The sequence below is a fragment of the Anastrepha obliqua genome, chromosome 4 (assembly GCF_027943255.1).
Source record: "Anastrepha obliqua isolate idAnaObli1 chromosome 4, idAnaObli1_1.0, whole genome shotgun sequence".
Lineage (NCBI taxonomy): Eukaryota > Metazoa > Arthropoda > Insecta > Diptera > Tephritidae > Anastrepha > Anastrepha obliqua.
The window spans coordinates 126358634-126376017 of NC_072895.1; the positions used below are offsets into that span (position 1 = coordinate 126358634).

The 17384-nt window shown below is 37.7% G+C and overlaps 1 protein-coding gene across 10 annotated transcripts in view; it reads right to left on the reverse strand.

The window, feature by feature from the left end:
* The window catches only part of LOC129246389 (SH3 and multiple ankyrin repeat domains protein 1), an 82159-nt gene that overhangs the window by 3187 nt on the left and 61588 nt on the right, over positions 1–17384 (reverse strand). For 3 of the 10 annotated variants that reach the window (XM_054885170.1, XM_054885172.1, XM_054885173.1), the window contains 12 exons: positions 16453–16489; positions 14660–15142; positions 13777–13794; positions 13476–13601; positions 13061–13392; positions 12814–12982; positions 11871–12065; positions 6874–6940; positions 4398–4646; positions 2439–3150; positions 981–2358; positions 508–917 (listed from right to left, as the gene is read on the reverse strand). In XM_054885170.1, coding sequence (XP_054741145.1) covers positions 508–917; positions 981–2358; positions 2439–3150; positions 4398–4646; positions 6874–6940; positions 11871–12065; positions 12814–12982; positions 13061–13392; positions 13476–13601; positions 13777–13794; positions 14660–14833 — 3830 coding nt within the window. In that variant the 5' untranslated portion in view covers positions 14834–15142; positions 16453–16489. The remainder of the gene's footprint in view (positions 1–507; positions 918–980; positions 2359–2438; positions 3151–4397; positions 4647–6873; positions 6941–11870; positions 12066–12813; positions 12983–13060; positions 13393–13475; positions 13602–13776; positions 13795–14659; positions 15143–16452; positions 16490–17384) is intronic. The other 7 variants (XM_054885174.1, XM_054885175.1, XM_054885177.1 and 4 more) reach the window with 7 other exon arrangements.

Here is a 17384-nt window from a genome sequence, read left to right on the forward strand (position 1 = left end):
AAAAATTAAATTGATTTTTAAAATTTGTTTTGCTTTCTCTATATAACATGGAGATATAACATGATTAAAAATGTATAAGTTTTGATGAAATTTGTGACATTTTGTTTTTTTAATTTGTCCAAAGTTTTTAATTTCACAATCTTGGAACTGCATATACATATTTTCACAAAAGAAAAATATTAAAATTAAATAAGAAACAAATAAAGGGCCTCAATTTGTCAATAAATTTTCATGCTACAATTATTTAGGTATTTAAATATATATCAGGTATTAGAAGAGAAGAACTTCTTGTAAAATTATGGTGTAATCGTATAGGTATAAGCGTTTTTGGATAATTAGTTGGACGTAATCCTTTCGAGATTTTCTGACCTATGCAAATATTGGCGGGACTTTTCCATAATTAGGAGTTCTTAAAAACCATATATTTAGAGTTTTCAAAATACAGTTGCATTTTTTGTACAAAGGTGCCTTGAAATGTGCCTTAACATCAATACTGAAAATGCTCACCTTGCTTGACTATTTCCGCTCGTCTCGGGTACCTCGATGAGTCCAATCTTTTCGTTTAATTTAGTGTTCCGAGCGACCAAAATGGAGTTCTCATCCTCACCATCAGACTCACTGAAGCTGTAATCTGGCTCTGGTATCGGAGGTGCGGGTCCCGTTGCTATATTATTATTGTTTGAATTTATTTTCTCATCGTTTCCGTTTTGTTGGCCGGCATCATCTGGCGTTTGTTGTGGTTGTTGTTGTTGCTGCTGCTGCTGCTTTGCTTGGCTAATGCTTGGTTGAGCATATTGACTATTGGACATCTGCTTTTGAGCTTGCGTAGAATGAGTTGTTGGTGGCGTATTTGAGTCGAGTTTCTCCGGCAGTTGCTGTTGTTGCTGATTTTGTTGGCTATTTTGGCTTTGGCGGTTCTATAAAAGGCATAATATTAATAATTAAGCTTTTGAAATTACTTACTTTGTATCTTAACTAACCTCTTGTGCTTGTCGTAGTTTCCATGCCATCACATTGCGCAGCTCTTGTGGAGATGCATAAATTTTGGCATTAGCAGAGGGGTTGAAACTCGATTGAACTCCATCGATTGCAGCTGCGGTGACGGCATCATTTTCAGCTCGCTTTTTTAGTTTTTGCTGTAGCGATAGCGTTGATTCATACTCCGATGTACTGCGAGTTTCCACTTTAACTACTTGACCGATGGGAGGCGGTGGTGGGGGGTGTGTCGGTGGCGGCATATTTAGACGTTGCATGGAAGCATGCAGAGTAGCGACATCATCTTGCGAGTGGTGCCCTTTGCTTGCTTCAGCCCAAATCGGTGACGTCGAGCCACTGAAATGTGCGTTCAAGTCTGGAGTTGAGTGAAAACGCTTCAGGTCACGAGCCCCTGTGCCGTCCACGATTGGTATGGAACACGGCTTGCCGCGTAATGTACCGTTTTTAATTTTTGTTTTGCGCTTCATTTCTGCAACACTTCCGTAGACTAGCGGGGCCTTCATAGGGGAATTAGTTCCGGCAGGCGGCGTGGCTGCACCACTATCTGTTCCAGACTGGAAGCGAGAGGTGGTCATCATAGTTGAGTACCGATTCGAACCATCAATTGTTTCGCCTTGTTGGCGTTGAAAGAGCTCCTCCAGTTCGGCGGCGGTTATGCGGCTAGATGTTGGCCTAGCTTTGATGCTAGCTGTGCGTAATTGTACCGGAGTTCCGGGATGAGTAGGTGTGGGTGTTACTATAGACTCCACGGATGAAGATTTAGTATGCGGAACATCGTCATCATCTTTTTCTCCACCATTCTCCAGACCAGCAACCATGGACTTTGCCCGCGCTCGTCCAACACTTAACGTTGTTTTTGGATCTCGGCGTGGTGGCATTGGTGCAGGCATTCGGCCGCTACCACCACCCACACTACCAGCTACAGCGTTCCCAGGTCCCACAGACATCTTACGTGGTAAAGTTGCGCATTGGCGATGTGATGCCTGTGGCGTACTTGGTCCGCTGGACAACTGATGATTGCTGGGCAAAAATTGGGCTGAAACTTGCATTTGATTAGGGTAATGAGGCGAAATAACAGTCATTGATACAAGTGCCCCTGCAGAACGTATCATTTCGACAACCTTTTCATGTGAAGCTGCTCGAACATCTTCGCTCCCGATGGAAAGAAGAAAGTCCCCTGGACGTAAACCTGCCATATCAGCAACACCACCAGGATCTACGTCGTCTAAGTATTGTAATGCCGGAAAGCGGTCTGTTGGCTTTAATTGCATGAGCGGTGATGAAGCTTTTGCACCACGCAGTATGAAACCAAAACCCCGCTTAGCGCGATGCAGTACAACCGTGCGTGGTTCATTAAAACCTCTGGAAATAGAAAGGTGAATTATCAAAAAATATGTTGAATTATATCTAAGCCCTCAATCAGTTTACATATTTGTACTTACGTTTTCTTCATGCGTGGGGCCGTGGCGCTGTTGTATTGACTAAATGATTGTGAGTTATTGTGGGTTCCACCACCTCCGCCTCCGACACCACTAATATTACCCATTACCATACCTGCACTTTTAATACTTGCTGTATCAGCGTTCCTACCGTTCATCGCGGAGCCAGAGCCATTGCTATTTAGCGACATTGAAGGTGAATGATGGGCATGAGCAGGCGCGATGCTGGAGCGTGGCAGTGTGCCAACTCCGTTATTTGAAGTACTCGCAGTTGTATTGTTACCAGTGATACTAAGATGAGGTGATACCTCTTGATTCAATGCGCTATTTATAGAGCCACCTATTGACGCGTGCTGTGAATAAGGTGACTGACAGCTGGTATTGTTACTGCCGCTGATAACAGGCATAACAGCCATGGATACATTTGTAATGTTTTTCTGCCGTAAGCTCACCTCCTGTACACAGTCGGCTGGAAAGAAGCCAGATTGATTCGATCCTCGTATATATCCTTCTAGAAGACCACAATCCGTGGATCCCACCACTTCAATCACATCGCCTGGCTGCAGTGTAATGTGGCCCACGGTACTATCAGAATACGGTTCCATGCATACTACCGTGGTGCTGGGATGGCCGATCGAGCACGCAGCAGAATCCGAATTAGTGCCGACACCGGATGAGTCACTAATTATGTCGCTGGTGTCACCAAGGGATTTGTCTGTTATGTGAAAAACATGGTTAATAAATAAAATAAGCTTTCAATCATGTAACTGCTTTATCTACACAAGTGCCAATGTATCATACTATGTAAGTATGCACATATGTAAAAATTACCATGTGTCGAATGATAAATGTTTCGGAAATATCTGGCGTTTATAAACATACTTTTTGTATGTAGCTATAAAAACCTGGTTTTTAATAGTGCATTTAAATATCACCATCGTGGTTATTTTTATATAAGTGCAAATTTATAGACAATTTAAGAGATGCAATCGCATAATTTTAAACCATACAGGAAGCCTAGTGAATAATGAAATCTTATGGAGATGTGTATGTATGAGGAAAAATTTTGTACATATTTCAAAGTTTTTTGAGAATTATTTTAGAGTCGATATTAGTTATACTATATGTGTTTTTGAATAGTAATAATGTTTGAACTATTCAGAATACAAAACCTGTTACATATACAGACGTACACATACATTGATTATAAATTAATTCAAATAATTTATTTATAAAAATCAATAGCATTCAAGAAAATTTTCGGAAAACATTTCAAATAATCTAAATAAGAATAGTTTGGAACAACTTAAATAATAGAACTAATAAAAAATGTACGATACTCGTACTTATATGTTATGTGAAAATTATTGTTTAAACGAATGGAATCATTGGTTCATTTATAATAATGATATTTTGATAGTGTGAAAAATTTTATTGGCAATGTTGGATTTATATACACATCTGTACTTTCGTAGTCTTAGTTGTAAAAACAAAGAAACAAAAGTCGGCCATTGTGGCACAATTTAGCAATTTGGCAAATCCCTTGCTTGTGAAATGGTGCCCTCGCGATGGATTTACTGCTTGGTTCACAGAGCTATTCTCGACAGCCTTAAATACTGCCTAATCCACAAATTGTATCAATATTAAGACTGTGTCGCACACAGGCTTCGGTTTACCTCGAATATGTAGAGCACCTCTTTATTTCGTATCACAAATGGAGGACCCTGAAGGTTTTTGAAAAAATTTTATTGCCTGCCGAAAACGACCGCTATTAGAAAAAACGTTCTATCACTTTCGGCTATGGCGGCCACAGGGATTATGTTATGTGTATGAAAATAGTTATTAGTTAGTAAAAAAGTATAAGATGAGTGAGTTAAGTACATATCACAAATATAAATATATTTAACAGGATTAAGATGCTGATTTGTAATTTATGAAATGTCGAAGAATCGTGTGTAATACCTGTTACAATGCTGATGTCATCCTCGTGTGAACGATGTCCTGACGATCCTTCCGAAAGGCTTGAACTAGCCGAGCTGTATGGGATATGCTCGGATGGACATGGTGATGGTGGCCCGTGATGGCCACATGTGCCGTTGCGTGACAAGGTGCCTATTAGGCTGCCCGCGCAACTACTTGCACAACTGCCACTTGGCCAACCCACGGCTGAACGACGTTTTGGATTATAACGTGGTGGTCCACGAAAGGGAACTAAAGAATGCGGTTGGAATTATTGACTACTTATTATGATTTATTCTTGTATGAGTATGTAGCTACATTTTAGGACTTTTATCTTATTTCTTTTCACACTGTATTTTGCTTTGAAAAAATATTTGCACGAGTGCAAAAGATTTTGCTAGAAATCGTATTGACTAGTAAATTCCTATTTTTAAAATATAAGATTAAATTTAAACAAAAAATAAACTAAAGCCCATAAAATAAAATTTAGTAAAATATGATTTCCGTATTTACATCTACCCAAGGGGAATTAAATTTGAACACAGACGGTCGATTGCAAAAAGCTCGAATTACTTTAAAAAGGATGAGTACAGTTAAATAGCTCAATGTCGGTTTTATACTGGCTAAAAATACACTTTTCGTTAAAGAAATCTTTCAATTAGTTTTATAGCACTGAGTCACACATTTTTATGGGGCTTGCGATTTTGATGAGTTTACTATTATATATTTTTTGTTTGTTTTTACTTACTGTTTCCGCAATTCCGGATTCAATATAATATGAATTAATATATCTGACTTAAAAAGCTTACAAAAGTACATATGTATGTATATAATACTTTATAATACTGAAACTCTATTATGCTTTCTATGACATCATGTTTAGTTTGCTTAGTTTGAATGCATAAAATACTACATTAGTTTGTTCATATGCATATTCATCTTTCGGAAATACAGAAGATATACGATTTTTATATACCTGTATTTATGGGTGTATGATTGTGGAAAAATTTTTGTGAATATGATTCTGTGAATATGTTTAGTTCGTAACGATATAAACAAAGAACACATACACTGTGGGGCAAACGAATAAAAAAGCATGCAATGAGTAAGCCTGAACAATTGATTTTAATAAAGCAATCGTAAAAGTATCTGCAATTTATTACTTGCGTACGCATATGCCTGTATCTATTTAACAGTTTGACAAGTGAGCGATAAAGATTGTGAGATTGTCAAGCAATAGAAATGTTCACGAACAATTACATATAATATATCTACATATGTATCCACTTATTTAACGGTGATTGGGCGTGAAATGGAATATTCAAAATCAAAATTTTAGCAATGGAATAAATCAGATATGGTATGAAGTGTAGAAAACCCAATAATAATTTGAATACAAATATAAGTAGTGTGCGTTCGAACTTCTTTATCAGAGTACTAAGAAACATATCGCTCATTATAATGTTAATTTATAATTATAATGCTGTGTAAGAAAAGCTGCATAATAAATTTCGAACCCATTTTTATCGGATATATAACTTGTTGAGTCATGACGTTCTTCCAGCAAACGAGCGATATGTCTTATCATATACGGATAATAGCAACAAGTATGTATGTATGAATGTATGTAATACTTCTTGAGATTTGTTTCAAGAAGAAAGAGAAACAATAGCGGCCGTTACTTTAAAAGACTTGTGTATGGATGATGTTCGCGAAAAGACGTTTGGAAATCATGTAATAAATATTTCAAAACAAATTTCAGTGTGAAAGAAGTTGAAAAACAAAATGGTTAAATTTTATGACGGATAAAATAATTAGATGATGATGGATAAATTACAACTTTAACTCTATTATTGCAGGAATGTACAAGCACTATGTAGTAGTTTACTGTATTGGTGCATAATATTATAATCTACTTTTGAACTGATTACACGCTTCAAAATATACGAAGGAGTATGACTGAATGTATTCGTACGCATGTGAACTAATTTGTCTCTAAACATGCTTTTACTTTGATCCTTTGATTGAAATTAGTAAATCGCAGTATATAAGTCTTTACGTACGTATTTAGATAGGTATGTTTGACTGAGAGTACAATTTTTGTCAGTCAAAGCCCCACACTTTGATTGTAGAATAGTGCCATGTACTTCCGTGTACCTACATACATATCGCACCCTAAATACAAAAGGGTCACAACTCAAAATGTCCCTTCTGCTCAAATATGAACGAGACGTTATCAATAAAACGGTCCGCGGATGACGATGACATATGGCAAAAATAAATTTTTGTTTTTTTGGTTGGACTGTTATAAGCTTACATGGCAAATTTCAGCGTGATATGTCACATAGTTTTTTTTCTGTGCTACTGTAAACAAGTCAAGCTCGAGTGTGGAAAATTTTGAGTTGTGACCCTTTTGTATTTAGGGTGCGATATGTGTGCATACCTAATGGTAAATTTTACTTTTCCACTTTCTACTCACCAACATCATCAGGCCTATAAGTCTGTATTATTTCAGCAAGTTCCATATTTCCGGCTATTACGGCCACCTTATTAAGAGAAGAATTGTGTGATTGTTGTTTTTATAAATGTATATATACACATGTACATATACACTATATATATTTACGCAAATATATCTGCTATCATTCACAAAGCTTCCATGTGATATATTATTACAAAGTTTTAAAAACTCCAAAAATTTACAATACTTTTTGTTTTCAAAAATGATATTATGTGTCTTTGTGAATGACGACAACAAATGTTTTACCAAAAATTAAATATATTTATATACATATACATGTACATGCTATAACCGCATGTACAGTGATAGCTACTACTAATGGCTATTCTCAAAGACTCTATATACTCGTAAGTAGAAATAAAAGTAAAAAAAGCATTTAATGCATATTTGTACTAGATAATATTAAGCTCTTCCACAGTATAAGTAGACAATAGCTAACTAAAACATTCGAATCAAAAATTTCTTATACATGTACATATTGACTGTTCCTTTTAAATTTAGATTAGTTAAGAAACTTGTGCAAACGAAATTTTTTTATAAAAAAATAAGATATAGCGCCATCTCTTGGGAAATTTTTAAATTGTATACTAGTTCAGCAATGGAGGATGGTTCCATGTGTAGAAGTCCACGCAAGTGGGGAAAGTTACTGATCGCCATTCACTTGGGAATGGCCAGGACGATTCTTCTGCATATGGTTCAAACAGCTCCGTTCGGGAGTTAGCTATCGTGAGAAGGCGAAACATTCCAGGATAGCTGTTGTGCGTTGGGTTTGAGACCCGCCACTTAAAAATCCCCCCCAATGAAAAGTTTAAAAAAGCCTCGGATGAGACCTCCCTATACTGATGACGACCACTGCAAACGAACTAAGGACTATGATTTGAGGGCATGCACCTGGAATGTCCGGTCCCTTAATGGGGAAGGTGCCTCTGCCCGGCTGGTTGATGTTCTCGTGAGAGTAAAGGCTGACATCACTGCCATCCAAGAGATCCGATGGACGGGGCAAGGAAAGAAAACCATAGGACCTTGCGACGTCTACTACAGCTGCCATGTAAAGGAGTGCAAATTCGGTGTCGGATTTGTTGTGGGAGAGAGACTTCGTCGCCAAGTACTGTCGTTCAATCCTGTGGACGAGCGTCTCGCAACAATCCGCATCAAAGCCCGTTTCTTCAACATATCGCTAATTTGCGCCCACGCCCCGACGGAGGAGAAGGACGATGCGACCAAATATTCCTTCTATGAGCGCCTGGAACGTTCCTATGAGCGCTGCCCCCGCCACGACATAAAAATCGTGCTTGGCGACTTCAACGCCAAGGTGGGCAAGGAGGGAATTTTTGGTCCCACAGTCGGAAGATTCAGCCTGCATAACGAAACATCCGATAACGGACAGAGGCTGATCGACTTCGCCGGGGCCCGAAACATGGTAGTCTGCAGCACCAGATTCCAGCATAAGAAGATTCACCAAGCCACCTGGCTGTCTCCTGATCGAAAAACACGAAACCAGATCGATCATGTTGTGATAGATGGAAGACACGCTTCTAGTGTATTAGATGATTGTTGCAGCCAAACGACATCGAAAAGCTGCAATCACAACAGACAGCCAGAAGATTCGCCACTCGACTCTCACTCCTGCTCTCAGAGAATACTGCCCAACAAACCGGCATGCACGAACAATGGAGCAACATTTCTCGTTCTCTACGTACCGCCGCCGAAGAAGAAATCGGATTCCGGCGACCACGAAAAAACAATTGGTACGACGAGGAATGTCATGCTGTCGCAGAAAGAAAGGATGCCGCCTATAGAGCCATGCTGCGATCGGGCGCAACGCCAGCCATGTGGGATCGCTACAGAGAGCTGAAAAAGGAAGAGAGACGTATTATCCGAAAGAAGAAACGAGAGGCCGAAATACGTGAGTGCGAAGAGCTTGAGATGCTGGCCAACAGGAACAACGCCCGAAAATTCTACCAGAAAGTTCGGCGGCTTCCAGAAAGTTTTAAGACCGGGGCGTTTTCCTGTAAGAACAAAGACGGCGAACTGGTGACTGACGTAAAGAGCAATCTTAAATTATGGAGGGAACACTTCTCGAACTTATTAAACAGTGACAGCTGCGCATGTCACCAAGAAAGTGAAGATCCCGATACCCCAATCGTTGACGACGGAATTGTCGTTCCGCTACCCGATCATGACGAGGTGAGAATAGCGATAACGCGGCTAAAGAACAACAAAGCCGCGGGCGCCGACGGACTGCCGGCTGAGCTATTCAAACATGGCGGCGAGGAGCTGGTAGGGTGCATGCATCAGCTTCTATGCAAAATATGGTCGGATGAAAGCATGTCTGCCGATTGGAATTTAAGTGTGCTCTGCCCAATCTATAAGAAGGGTGATCCTGCAATGTGCGCCAATTACCGTGGGATTAGTCTTCTAAATATCGCCTATAAGGTTCTAGCGAGCGTATTGTGTGAAAGGCTGAAGCCCACCGTCAACCAACTGATTGGACCTTATCAGTGTGGCTTTAGACCTGGAAAGTCTACCATCGACAAAATATTTACAATACGCCAAATCTTGGAAAAGACCCATGAAAGGAGAATCGACACACACCATCTTTTCGTCGACTTCAAAGCTGCATTCGACAGTACGGAAAGGAGTTACCTGTATGCCGAAGTGTCTGAATTTGGTATCCCCGCAAAACTAATACGGCTATGTAAGATGACATTGCTCAACACCAGCAGCGCCGTCAGAATTGGGAAGGACTTCTCCGAGCCGTTTGATACCAAACGAGGTTTCAGACAGGGTGACTCGCTGTCGTGTGACTTCTTTAACCTGATGTTGGAGAGCATCGTACGAGCCGCAGAACTTAATCGCTCAGGCACAATTTTTTATAAAAACGTATGCCGATGATATTGACATCATCGGCCTTAACAACCGCGCTGTTAGTTCTGCCTTCTCCAAACTGGATAAAGAGGCAAAGCGAATGGGTCTGGTGGTGAACGAGGACAAAACGAAGTACCTCCTGTCTTCAAACAAACAGTCGGCGCACTCGCGTATCGGCATCCACGTCACTGTAGACTGTTATAATTTCGAGGTTGTAAAAGACTTCGTCTATTTAGGAACCAGCATTAACACCGATAACAATGTCAGCCTTGAAATCCAACGTAGAATCTCTCTTGACAACAAGTGCTACTTTGGACTAAGTAGGCAACTGAGCAGTAAAGTCCTCTCTCGACGAACAAACCTAACACTCTACAAGACTCTCATCATGCCCGTCCTAACGTATGGCGCAGAAGCTTGGACGATGACAACATCCGATGAAGCGACGCTTGGAGTGTTCGAGAGAAAGATTCTGCGTAAGATTTTTGGACCTTTGCACGTTGGCAACGGCAAATATCGCAGACGATGGAACGATGAGCTGTATGAGCTTTACGACGACATAGACATAGCGCAGCGAATAAAGATCCAGCGGCTACGTTGGCTGGGTCATGTCGTCCGAATGGATACAAACGCTCCGGCTTTGAAAGTATTCGATGCGGTACCAGTTGGTGGTAGCAGAGGAAGAGGGCGGCCTCCTTTGCGTTGGAAAGATCAGGTGGAGAAGGACTTGGCTTCACTTGGTGTGTCCAACTGGCGCCGGTTAGCACGAGAAAGAAACGACTGGCGCGCTTTGTTAAACTCGGCCAAAATCGCGTAAGCGGTTATAGCGCCAATTAAGAAGAAGAAGAAGTTCAGCAATGCCATACTGTGAAATACGTATGACATTTACAGGTCTACTCTTACTGTTACTAACCATTTTGTGACCAGCAAAAAATGGTTACCACTTCTAATGACCACAATTCTAGTGCACTGGTAACGTTGTCAAAAGCGTACAACCCGCTATTGACGATTTAGTACTGTGTGGCAAATCTGCATTTTTAAAAGCAAATCATGGGTCAGTGGGCATACAAAACGGCAGAGAAGTTCTTTGTGCGCCTTTAGGAAGCAATTGCTGAATTAACTGTTTGCATGCTTCTTTTGGCATGCGAAAATGTTGTTCAAAGTTATTCTTAGGTAAATTAAAAGCAGCACTGCTGCTCCGAAGATATTTCAATTACCTGAAGTGTTCATCTTCTTGATCAATTAGCAAAAAAAGCAATGAATTTGATAATATACAAGCTTTTCTCTCGAAATTCTCGTGCTAAACTTCCTTTTGATTCCAAAAAGTAAGTACCCGCTTGCTGCTTTCCCTTTACCACTTAATGTGCAGGTAATAATGGTGAGCAGAATACCAAAATGGTGTAAAAGCTGTCAGCAAACAAAATGTTTGTTACTAGCGCACAATAGACCTGCTAGATGTAAATCATTTTAGTTATTACGTCACCTTTGTTGGTATGTTATGATCTGCGGCTGGAAAATAAGTTTCAAATAAAGCAGCGGATGGTTTTTGTGTTAAACTTGATAAACGTTTTACCGAAATGCACCAAATGGTTCAATAAGAATGTCTTGCTGATGATTTATACCGTAAAAGGAATTTTAATCTGATGCCAGGTCGACCACAGCGAAAAAGTAAGTGGTTTCATTAAAATATAATCGTCTGTCAAAATCATTGGAATTGAATAGGGAATTCTTCAGTATTGTTTTGTGAATTTTGTGAATGAGTTTTTTATTCTTCAGGACCTATACCACACGCGATAAAGCACCATCTCATTGGTCAAAAGCGAGTTAACTGGTGTGGCCAGCAGCAAAAGGCTAATATTGATTCATACAAAAAATCCTTGTCACAAAATAAATGTACACTGGCGTTTTTTTTAAGTTCGTTTGCTTTTTAAAATAGAGAGTGTATTTCCAATTTAAGTGCTGATAATGTTCGCAGTTGAACTCTAAGATACATGTACAGTTTTACGATTCGAATGTCCATGTGCTAATTATTATTATTAATTCCATGTTAAATATGTTATTTGTGAAGCAAAGTTTGGAAAAATAAGTACCTGATAGGGAGTTTGATTGGCATAATTGAGGGCGGCACGTTGTGTACCACGAAATAGAAGCATTCTAGCACAAGCCTCTTGGTTGTTAACAGCGCATACATGCAATGGTGTGTTACCGGAAGCGTTACGGCCATCCATGTCCGCACCATAAAACAATAAATGTTCCAAATGGTGTACCAGACCATGCCGACAGGCCTACCATTATTCCATAGGTTTATTTATGTATATATGTTTAAAGTATACACATATATTTATGTGGCATAATGCATTGAGTTGAAGTTGAAGTATTATATAAAAAGCCAAAGAAATAAAAATTACATATAGTTTTGAATAAATAAATTTCACTGTAGTTTTGTAAACGGCGTAAACTAGAATCTATACAGAAACAGAATTTAGGTTACCCATATGTACTATGTACAATAGTTACGTATCTATGTATGCAGCATACAAATCTTACGAATAAATGTGAAAGATAATGCAAACTTATCCCATACTTAACCAACACCATTTGAATTGTACCTTGACAAATATAGTGTATAGCAATTTAGTTGTTAGACAAGTTCCTCGCTTATGAACATAATTTATTTTTTGTAATACTTTTTGGAGCTCTGAATGATTACTATTTCTCAATACGCAAGTTTTTAGAAATTTGCAAAGGCGTTACTTGTTATAGTTATAAATTTATCATAATAAATATGAACAAAATCTACTTCTATGAGCTTAAACGTTATTCTCATTTGTTACTAGTTGCTGATGCTCTCCGTTTTCTATTTCCGATTCCTATATTGAAGTATTCTTGTTTTGGCCAATTTTTGTCATGAATCGGTAAATGTTATTTGTTGATAGTACCCAATTGCTCAAATATCCAATTAAACCCGTTCACAATGATTGTACTTGTATTTAAAAAACTTCTACAATAATTTCCATGCCTGGGAACACTCACCTGATGCACCTCGTTCCAACCCTGAGTGTCTTGTATACCCAAAGTGGCGTGATCGTGCAATAAGCTCTCTGTTACCTTCGAATCGCATTTACGTGTTATTGATATATAAAGGGGCGTTATGCCACGTGCGTCTTTATAATTAGGTGACGCGCCCAATTCTAGTAATGTCCTGAGTGGTTTTAAATAATAAATATGTCATTTTATTTTTTTCCAGATTTATTTATCGGAAATTTGTTTGTAAACTTACGTTACTGCCTCCAGAGAGTCCTTTTCAACGGCTCTATGGAGAGCTGTGGTGCCGTCTTTGGTGCGATAGTCCAGCAAAGCGCCACCATTTACCAAAGCTATTAGTAATTTATTTGGTTTTTTAGCTCCAGTCGCTACCGTTAACGGAGTCTCGCCACTTTCCGGACAATGAAAGTTGGGATCCAGTCCCTTGGCACACATTTTTGCTATCTTCTCTACATGTCCTGCATTGATGCACTCAAGAAATCTGCGTAAGTTGGCGCGAGTATGTAATGCCTTTAACTGTCTTTCGTCCAGGTTTAGCATTTTGTAAACTCGTCTCTTATACTTAAGCTATAAATGGAATGTGAGTATTAATATTGGCTGGCATGCACATATGTATGTACATATACATATATGAGGATGTCCGTATCTACCTCTAAATAGCCGACAGGGCCGTTGAAAGGATAATCGCCTAGGCGACGCTCTTCATCGAGAAATTTTCCAGCCTTTCCATTCAAAGGAGGACAAAAGAGCCCATAGTTAAAGCTCTCCTTGAGTTCCTGTTAAATAATATAATAAAAGTGATGTAAATGTTTATGAATAAAATACATTTGTTTCATTCCCAATACGTCAAATTGCATTACATAAATATTTAAATAAAACATAAATGCTTGTAAGCAGTTTTATAACTATTACTTTATTCAGCGTGCAAGATATCGAATATTCAACACCAACCTTAAACCAAAAGGCCACCTAGGTATGTTTTAGCAGAAAATAATATAAAACATTAATCCAGTGTTGTACAAGTATAGTTGTGGAGCGATCATTTCACCAAATAAACGTAGTGTGGCGGAACCGTTCAATGTTGAACACATTGTCGTCAAGTGTCAAAATATGTGCAGACATTATGTGAATATTAAAAGTATTTGTGTACGTTGATTTGTATTTATTTTGTGATAAAAGCAAATTGACAAAAGCGTAATAAGAAGAGAAAGGCAAAATAGACATAAATTAAGGAAAACAAAATAGAAACGCTTTCAAATCAAACACAAATCTAAGGTCCATAATATTTCATCATTCAGCGCTATCAAGTGCGTGAGTTCTAGCAGATTCGATTTAATAAGAAGTTCGGAATGGATTGAATCTGGGAAAACTGTCGGATGTAACAAATGCAAACAGAAACAAATTCAAGCTGAGGAAAAGTATTACTGGAAAATTTAACTAACATCTGTACATCTGACTCATAATACCTTTGTCAAATTATTTTTAGTATTTTTAGAAAATTTCTAATTAACTAATTACTTATTACCTTTTGCCTGAATTCGGTGATATCGATAGATTTGGCGAGTGCGCTAATTTTATCTAGATTTGTACTTGATTTGAACATTCACATACATCTGTATGTAAAAACTCAATAAAAATATTTATGTGTTAGTATAGGTATAAATTGTAAAATGTTTGGTATTTGAAAGTTAGTGAATATATATACATACATAATATTCGAAATCAGTGTTACGTAAAACGGGCAGCTACGAAATTATCAGTTATATTTTGATACCTTTAACAGGGTAGGGTGCGAGGAAGCATATGCTAATACGATTTACTTTGCTTCACTTACCTTTGGTAATGAGGAGAGCACCTGTTGTTTGACATCCCAAACTAAACGATCCGAAGGAAATTGCAGGCATTTGTAGACGTTCAGTTCGGGCACATGAACCCGCACCAGTAGCCAACCGTCTCTGGGCTCTGGTGGTGGTTCATCGTCAAACACCGACCCTGAACTGGAGTCCATATTGGCCGGGTTTTGTTTGACTTTTGGCGTGGGTGGGTGGTAGGTCGTAATTTTGAATGATATTTTAGCTCAGTATCGACAAGAAAAATATTTCTCTGCTTTATGGGTTTATGGTTAGTGAATTTTAGTGTATGGAGAACTTATTTCGGCTCGCTCTTGGGTGATGCTCTGCCTTTCTAAAATTCCCAATAAATAGTTTTATTTTATAATTTATTTTAGTGTTCTTAGCTTTAACAATTGTATTATCAATACTAAATGCATTTCGTTGTAGCGGCAGCCTAATTTTATGGTGCTTCATTGGTGGGTTAGCTGCAAAGGAAATTATTTGAAAAATAATTGCATTTTACTTCGAACAGTCCTATCTTGTATATTTGTTTAAAATTTTGCACATATATTCTTTATTAGTTGTTTGGCCTGCCTCTCCAATTTGCACATGATTGTCATCGAATCCGCGGTCACCTGAACGATATTCATGCATAAACCCACTCGTATACGGCGGTCTTAAGCTTAAATATCTTTTTTGAAGAAACACTTCGGTTTTTTATAGCGTGGAAGTAATAGATATCATATTAAAATTTTCATTTGCGATATTTAAACTGTACTTTCTTTATTAATATCAAACGATGGGAGGTCTATTATACTATTTTTATTAAATGCATTTATTTTAATCGAGCACATTTGTATTGATGTTTAACCGCTTAATGATTTTGAACGAACAGCGCTCGCGTGCAGTGGGACATCTCTAACGTACCGACCTGAGTGCTGCTCGCAGGTTTCGACTTGTTTGTATTACATACGAGACATGAATGAATCGTGCTTGCCAATCGCACGACAATATAAACCTTTCAAATACAAAATATAAAAAAAAACATGATTTTTGGTCTGGATGCTTCTGCTAGTTCTTGTCAACGAGTCACTGTTATAGAAATTTACAATTTTCAATATAAAAATCATAAAATTATTTATTTGATATTAAATACCTTAAAAATAATTGTATTCTTTACCGATGACGTTTTCTAAATTTACCGCATGTGTCGCGCCCAATTTTTAGCTTAAATGTTCAAATACTTGGGTGATAACGAACTTTATCAGGAATATATTTATAGCAGAACGTGCCATGTATACCTACTTAAGTTTTTAATTATATTCAATATATACATATAAGTGCATACATAGAAATGTATTCTTATGTATGCATATGCGTTGTTGAATAAACGTTTAATACTCCAGCGATATTGAAGTTGGTAATTCAGATATTGAATACGCTCACTACTTGGATTCAATTGAGGTGAAATGAGGGAGTGCAATTAAAAATTTTACTTGTACATTTTCTCTTATAAGGAATTGACTACTAAGTTATTCTATCATAAAATCAAAACATGCCCCACAAATTGGCTGAGAAGCTGGGCTTAACATCTTTCAAGAACATATGTGCTGGCCTTACATTATAATCAATCTTTTTCTTCTTTCAATCATTAACTTTTTCTTCGCTTTATATTATATTTAACTTTAAATGTTTTTTTTAAGTATTAGCCATTAGATGTGTGTACATACATACATATGTATGTATGCAGGCGAGGGGAATATCTATTTGAAATAAACACTCTTTAATGACTTACCGTTGCGATATTGATGATTCGCGAAACTCAGGGATATCTGAAAGAAATTAAGTACATATAAGGTATTTAATTATAATAAAATCTTTGAAATATGTACATAGTGAAATACATATATTTGCAAAAGAGTACTTACACACATATATATATATATATATATAATATATGTACATATATCAGCATTTTATCAATAACTATTGTATTTTCACAATTTTTTTCGCAATTATTTTATCTTTAATTAAATACAACTTAAGAATTTGAAATTTCTCGCTTTCTTATTAGAAATTGAAAAATTAGTATGATGTTCCAGTTGAAGAAATGGCTCTACGATGTATGCAAATAACGTAGACTTGAGAGAAAGGTGGGAACTCTCACTCGAAGTAAATCAACTTTAATCATTGATTGTAAATATGTACGTGCTCATTTCACACATTAATTACATAAACAATCACTGCATGAGTATGCAGATGAATGCCATACAAAACCAATGGCAGCAGCGTCACAGATTCAAAGCTAACAATATATGTAATATGGTATGTATATGTATATGTAATATGTATGTACATATGAATGTAGGCCTATATGTATCTTCGAAAGAAAAATTTTTAGATACTGCTGTAAGTCATTGAAAGGAAACAAAATATGTCAAAATAGTTACAACAGAGGCGTCTACATATGCCCATATGTACACATGTCCACATGTAAATGAATGTGTGTAGTTAAAGGAACATACCTATGCGTGCAGGTATAGTTGCAGTTTTAGCAAAAATTGCTTGCGGCAATCTTTGTCGCAAATCTTCTTGCCACTGCATACGAGTACACGACTATCATCATTAGCTACATACATATGCACATATATACAAACATAATACACATATATATGAGTTATTTGGAGCAATAAAAAGTATGAAAATGAAATTGTGACAGGTTAGCAA